This window comes from Bos mutus, chromosome 7, assembly GCF_027580195.1.
Source record: "Bos mutus isolate GX-2022 chromosome 7, NWIPB_WYAK_1.1, whole genome shotgun sequence".
NCBI lineage: Eukaryota > Metazoa > Chordata > Mammalia > Artiodactyla > Bovidae > Bos > Bos mutus.
In genome coordinates, this window is record NC_091623.1 from 61385322 (window position 1) to 61392701 (window position 7380).

A 7380-nucleotide genomic window follows, 5' to 3' on the forward strand; every position below is an offset into this window, starting at 1 on the left:
ATAACTGAGTAATATTCCATTGTGTATACGTGTACATGTTCTTTTTTGGGTTCTCTTCCCATATAGTTTATTATGCAGTGTTGAGTAGGGGTCCTTGTCCTACTGTGGGTTCTTGTTGATTATTTTACAAAGAATCATGTGTATATGTTCATCTCCAACTTCTCCTTTCCTTTGCCCACCGCCTTTCCCTTTTGGTAACCATAAGGCAGTTTGCTATGTCCTGAGGCTGTTTCTGTTTGGTAGAAAAGTTAATTTGTATCCATTTTTAGAATCCACCTTCAAGAGGTATCATATGATACTTGTCTTCCTTTGTCTTCCTTACATCACTTAGTATGATCATCTCTACTTCCTTCCTTGTTGCTGGGCATGGCGTGATGTCACCCTCCTTACGGCTGAGTGACATTGCTCTGTGTGTGTGTACCCCACCTCGCTTACCCATTCATCTGTCCTTACTCACTTAGGCTTCATCTGTGTCTTGCCTCTTGTGCATAGTGCTGCCATGAGCATTGCGGTGTACCTGTCTTTTAAAATTTTGGTTTTCTGTGGATCTGTACCCAGGAATGGGACTGCTGGGTCCTATGGTACTTCTCAATCTGATTTCAGTGTTGACCATATGGTGATGTCCATGTGTAGAGTCTTCTCTTGTGTTGTTGGAAGAGGGTGTTTGCTATGACCAGTGCATTTTCTTGGCAAAACTCTATTAGTCTTTGCCCTGCTTCATTCTGTATTCCAAGGTCAAATTTGCCTGTTACTCCAGGTGTTTCTTGACTTCCTACTTTTGCCTTCCAGAGCCCTATAATGAAAAGGACATCTTTTTTGGGTGTTAGTTCTAAAAGGTCTTGTAGGTCTTCATAAAACTGTTCAACTTCAGCTTCTTCAGTGTTACTGGTTGGGGCATAGACTTAGATTACTGTGATATTGAATTTCTTTGGAGGGAATGATGCTGAAGCTGAAACTCCAATACTTTGGCCACCTCATGCGAAGAGTTGACTCATTGGAAAAGACTCTGATGCCGGGAGGGATTGGGGGCAGGAGGAGGAGGGGACGACAGAGGATGAGATGGCTGGATGGCATCACTGACTCAATGGACGTGAGTCTGAGTGAACTCCGGGAGTTGGTGATGGACAGGGAGGCCTGGCGTGCTGCAATTCATGGGGTCACAGAGAGTCGGACACGACTGAGCGACTGAACTTAACTGATGGTAGTTCTCTGTTTAGGTTTTCATGACCCTTTGTCCTGTTCTCCTTTGTGGATTTACTGACTTTCATTCCCACCAACAGGGAGGAGGGTTCTTCTCCTCTATTACCTCTCCAGCATTTATTGTAGATTTTCTATGCTGACCATTCTGACGTGTGTGAGGTGATGCCACTTCTGATTCACAGTTCTCTAATATTTACAGATGCTGAGTATCTTTTCACGTGCTTCTTGGTTATCTCTATGTCTTCTTTGGAGAAAGGTCCATTTAAATCTTGTGCCCCTGGTTGGCTGGGTTGTTTCTTTGATATTGAGGTGAATAAGCGGTTTGTATGTTTTGGAGAGAAGTTCCTCGTGTGTGTCTTTGTTTGCACATATTAGTTCCATTGTGAGGTTTGTCTTTTCATTGTGTTTATGGTTTCCTCTGATGTGCCAGCGCTTTTAAGGGGAGTTAGGTCTGATTTATTTATTTTTGTTTTATTTTTCATGATTCTAAGAGATGGGTCAAAGAAAAACTTGCTGCATTTTATGTCAAAGTGTGTTCTGCTTTTTCCCTTAAGAGTTTCCCATTATCTGTGCTTTTATTTAGGTCTTGAATCTAATTGGAGTTTACTTTTGTGCATGCTGTTAGGCACTATTCTAATTTCATTCTCATGATAATTTCTTAAAAACCCTGCACACTGTTCTTCACAGTTCAGTTCAGTCGCTCAGTCGTGTCCGACTCTTTGCGACCCCATGGACTGCAGCACGCCAGGCCTCCCTGTCCATCACCAACTCCTGAAGTTTACCCAAACTCATGTCCATTGAGTCGGTGATGCCATCCAACCATCTCATCCTCTGTCATCTCCTTTTTCTCCTGTCTTTAATCTTTCCCAGCTTCAGGGTCCTTAGTGGCCAAAGTACTGGAGTTTCAGCTTCAATATCAGTCCTTCCAATGAACACTCATGACTGATCTCCTTTAGAATGGACTGGCTGGATCTCCTTGCAGTCCAAGGGGCTAAGAGTCTTCTCCAACACCACAGTTCAAAAGCATCAATTCTTCGGCGCTCAGCTTTCTTCACAGCCAAATCTCACATCCATACATGACCACTGAAAAAACCATAGCCTTGACTAGATGGACCTTTGTTGGCAAAGTAATGTGCTTTTGATATGCTTTTCAATATGCTGTCTAGGTTGGTCATAGCTTTCCTTCCAAGGAGTAAGCGTCTTTTAATTTCATGGCTGCAGTCAGCATCCGTAGTGATTTTCACCTTTTCACTAACAGTGTGGGAGGGTTCCCTTTTCTTCACACTTTCTCCAGCACGTATTGTTTGTCAACTTTTGGACAAGAGTCACTGTGAACCATGTGAGGAAATACCTCATTGTAGTTTTAATTTGCATGTCTAATATTTAGTGATGTTGACATCTTTTCATGTGGTTCTTTTAAAGGGTGTGAGTTAAACTTACCTCTTGAAATTGGCCACTTGAACATCTGCCCTGTTTTGAAATTTTTTCAGTGACACCTAGGCTATTCTTGAAGGCAGGTATTTTTTACTTAGAGCCCCCTGATGTTTGTGCATATTAAATGCCTAGCAGCTCTGCTTTTCATGGTGTTGTTAAATTAAAAGGCCACAAGGGAGCAGCACTTCTTCATGTCCCACTCTTCTTTTTTTCCCCAGTAATTTCCTTGTTATTTTATGTTGGAATATTGTTGATTTCTGGTGTGTTTGTTTCAGTTGTACAGATACACGATTCAGTTATGGGTAGGCATTCATTTATTTTCTTTGTGTTTACTTTCCCGTATGGGTGATTACGATGTGTTCATCAACTGTCTTATGCTATTCAGTAGTTACTTTTTAATCATGTATTTGATGTATATTACTGTGACTATTATTAACTCCAAACTCTTAATTTCTCCCACTTGTTTCTGAAGCTTGGGGTCTCTGCAGAGGGCAAGAGACACTCCAGGTCCATTGTGGAGGAACACTCCCTGCACATGCTCCCAATTCCCTCAGCCCCAGGACACTCCGGCCTTGGTACCCAAGCCAATCAGGCTCCAGGGATGTGACACCAGCCCAGGTCACTTATGGCCTCAGGGGAATAGAATCAGCATTTCTCTTCCATATTTTTCTGTTTTTACCCTATGATTTGAACTGGAGTATATAGGTGAATTACAATCTTGTGGGTTTTTTTTTTCCTTTTCAATCTAATGCAGCTTGATTTTCTTGGTGACCAGAAGTTTCTTTTCTAAATCCATTAGGCTGTATTTCTTTGGGAAAGAACTTAATTTGTATCCATTTTTAGATTATACCTAGAGGTGATATCATATGATACTTGTCTCTCCCTGTCTCCCTTACTTCACTTGGAATGATCACCGCTACTTTATTTCCTGTGGCTGGACTTAGCATTATTTCCTACTTTCTTATTGTTGAGAAATATTACGTTGTGTACATATGCCCCATCTCCTGTTTCCATTCATATGTAATTTCTACATTTAGCTTGCTTCACAGACTTGACTATTGTACCTTGTTGGGCTGAGATTGCAGGGGTTCCCATGTCTTTTAAATTTTTTATTTTCTCTGGGTTTATGCCCATGTGTGGGACTGCTGGGTCCTAAGGTACTTGTGTTGCAGTGAAAAGGGGAAAAAGAGGAATTTGTTGCAGTAAAAAAAAAAAAATGAGTTTTTCTCTTTCTGCTTCCTGAGAGCAAAGAAGATAAAGGGAACAGTGAGCAGCCCTGAACATTCCTAGTTGGCTTTTTTCTTTTTACTTTAGCCACTCCTAATTCTGCATATCTATAATTAAGTTTGCTTTCCTGCCCCCTAACTCTGCAGGAGCTAAACTTTGCACCTATTTAAAGTCTCCTCCATACTGGGAGCAATTAAATCATACAAAGGATAATCAGTCTAATAACACTAGAAAGCTAGGCTGGGTGCCTTATGGACAACTCCAGTATATGGTTTCCCTAAAAAATAAGGTTTGGTGTGGAACAAGCTAAGGCAGATGACTTAGGTATATACTGGGCTACACATAAGGGAAGTTCTTGACTTAAGCTCTTACTGATGACCTTATTGCTACCTATATTGCCTGTTTCAAAAGTGTTGTCCCAAGCCTATTATACAGAGTGAAGTAAGTCAGAAAGAGAAACACCAATACAGTATATTAATGCATATATATGGAATTTAGAAAGATGGTAACGATGACCCTATATGCAAGCAGCAAAAGAGACACAGATGTAAAAAGACTTTTGGACGCCATGGGAGAAGGCGATGGTGGGATGATTTGAGAAAATAGCATTAAAACATGTATATTACCATAGGTAAAACAGATGACCAGTGCAAGTTCAATGCATGAAGCAGGGCACTCAAGGCCGGTGCTCTGGGACAACCCAGAGGAATGGGGGAAGGGGAGGTGGGGTGGGGGTTCAGGATGGGGGAACACATGTACACCCACGGCTGATTCATGTTGATGTATGGTAAAAACCACCACAATATTGTAAAGTAATTATACTCCAATTAAAATAAATTTTTAAAAATTAAAAAAAAAGTTTTGTCCCTTACATCACCAAGTATGTGACAAAACGGTTATGTAATGCCACCATCTGTAGTCAGATTTATGACCTGAAGGGGCTCTGCCATCTACTTGTACAAAGATTAAATCATGGTGACTGAAGCTGCTGGCCTTCAACACCCCGGAAAGGAGTTCAGGGCGGAAATTAGGAATGAGACACTCTGTGCTTCGTCCAGTCTGGCATTTCGTGTGATATACTCTGCATAGAAGTTAAATAAGCAGGGTGATATTATACAGCCTTGACATACTCCTTTCCCAATGTTGCTTCCTAACCTGCATAGAGATTTCTCAGGAGGCAGGTCAGGTGGTCTGGTATTCACATCTCTCTCTTTTTTTTTTTTTTCCACATTTAAAAAGAAGTTAAACCCATATTTATTTAACTAGCACTGTTAAACATTACACAAAACACATTCAAGTGGCAAGTAATTATAACGCAAGCCCTTGCATGGCAATCCAAATTTATTGAACTACTGATGCTAAGTTATACAAAATTGCACCACTTTAATTAAGGCTTTTAGTTTACATTTGGCCACCTCAAAAGTAGTTGTAACATTAGGTTGGTCAGTTTAAATACTGTGGCTCCCTGTTGGACAAAGCAACAAGGCATTGTTAAATAAAACAGCAATAGTTACCGCAACTTAGGCCTTGTGACCAATTACACATGATTAAAATTACTCCCCACATTCACATCCACAGTACTTTTCCACCATTTAACATCTCAACCAAAACGTTACACATGGGAAACAATCACTAACAGGCAAAAAGACTAAACCTGTGTATTTGGTATTGCAAATACATTTATGCATGAGCAAGCAGGGGATTCACAGTGAGAATCTACAGCTGCAGAAGCCTGAAAATGATTTACAAAAATTGTTAAATCATTAAAAAAGTGTTTGAAAATATACACTTCTTGTTGTAGACCCCCACTGTACACACAACTATAAACATTGTTCCCTATGTAAACAAAAAAGGAAGCATATAATAAAAGATTTGAAAAGTCTGGACATTTCCTTCCCAACAGATATTAAAGGCAACGTCTTTAATCTAAGACATTATACTGAAAGGACTATCATATTTTAAAGACAAGATCACTGTCTCCACAGGTTTTTTAAAAATTAAAAAAACTATATAGCTGTGTTAATCAAAGCACTTATTTGTACAAGACAATGATAATGACCTTGAATTTCTTAAAAAAAATTACAATAAGCTACAAGTATCAAAGAAGCAAAGTTATCTGGAGTAGTCTATATAGGAGCTCTTTGGACTTTCTTTTATTATGCTAAAATAGTGGTGCTTTTAGGATTTACATTATTGTACTCTCCAATACAAAGTATGGGGTGTGTTAAAGTATACAGTACACCATTTTCATACATTGGTGGATGAAAAATGTCTCTTAGCAGTAATATTGGATTGTAGCCTCTGGTTTTACCAGCTGCATACTCTAGGACTATTATATAAGTAAAAATCTCTCTGTGATACTGGAAAGTGATTAGAATGTGCAAACTGATGTAGTAGTTTTCATCCGCCTCTTAAAGGGTACCACCACAGAAAGTCCATTTAAGATGTTGGTAGGTTTAACAAAGTTGGAATGCTGGCACTGTTGAATTGGGCAACAGTTCTTCAGACCTGGCTCAGAGCTACAATGCATTAATATATTAAAGCAGCTGACATGACGACTTTTTGCGGGCCTTCCCAGGCACTGGAGTTTTTCTGTTAATTTGTCGCGCTAGGTCATAAAAGATCTCATTAACATTTATTTTTGATTTTGCAGAGGATTCTAAGAATGCACAGTTGTTCCACTGTCTTGCTAGATTTTGACCTTGTTCCTTTCCTACAACTCTTTCATCTTCCAAGTCACACTTACTACCAACCAGAATCATTGGAACATCATCTGTGTCTTTAACTCGAAGAATCTGTTCTCTCAGATCTTGTAAATCATTAAATGTGGACTGTGCTGTGATGGAATAAACTAACGCAAAGCCTTGTCCATTTTTCATGTACAAATCCCTCATTGCTGTGAATTGTTCCGTTCCTGCAGTATCCAAGATTTCAAGCATACACTGCTGTGCATCTACTTCAACTTGCTTTCTATAAGAATCTTCTATCGTAGGATCATATTTTTCAACAAAAATTCCTTGAACAAACTGTACAGTCAGAGCAGATTTTCCAACGCCTCCCGAGCCAAGAACGACTAGCTTATACTCACGCATGGTGCAAACTTGTAAAAGCTAGTACCTCTCGCGCTGTCACCGGGTGCCCGCAGCCAGCGTCGCCTCATGCTCCCTCCGAGTCGCTGCTCCCGGCGCCACGGCGGTCCTGCCGCTACCGCTGCTGCTGCCCTGGTATTCACATCTCTTGAAGAATTTTCCAGTTTGTTGTGATCCACACAGTCAAAGCCTTTTGTGTAGTTGATAAAGCAGAAGAAGATATTTTTCTGGAACTCTCTTGTTTTTTTGATGATTCAGCGGATGTTGGCCATTTGATCTCTGGTTCCTCTGCCTTTTCTAAATCCAGCTTGAACATCTGGAAGTTCACAGTTCATATACTATTGAAGCCTGGCTCAGAGAATTTTGAGCATTACTTTGCTAGCGTGTGAGATAAGTACAATTGTGCGTTAGTTGAACATTCTTTGGCATT

General features: G+C 40.2%; 1 protein-coding gene across 1 annotated transcript; it reads right to left on the minus strand.

Moving 5' to 3' along the window:
• Window positions 1-6121: 6121 nt before the first annotated feature.
• Window positions 6122-7076, minus strand: LOC102277019 (ras-related protein Rap-1b-like). The gene has a single exon (XM_070374843.1). It carries the CDS (start codon window positions 6951-6953, stop codon window positions 6399-6401), a length of 555 nt encoding a protein of 184 aa, XP_070230944.1. The 5' UTR covers window positions 6954-7076; the 3' UTR covers window positions 6122-6398.
• Window positions 7077-7380: the final 304 nt, after the last annotated feature.

What these genes read in the sequence shown, in the direction of transcription:
- LOC102277019 (XM_070374843.1), bottom strand. Translation starts at nt 6,953, where the DNA reads ATGCGTGAGTATAAGCTAGTCGTTCTTGGCTCGGGAGGCGTTGGAAAA.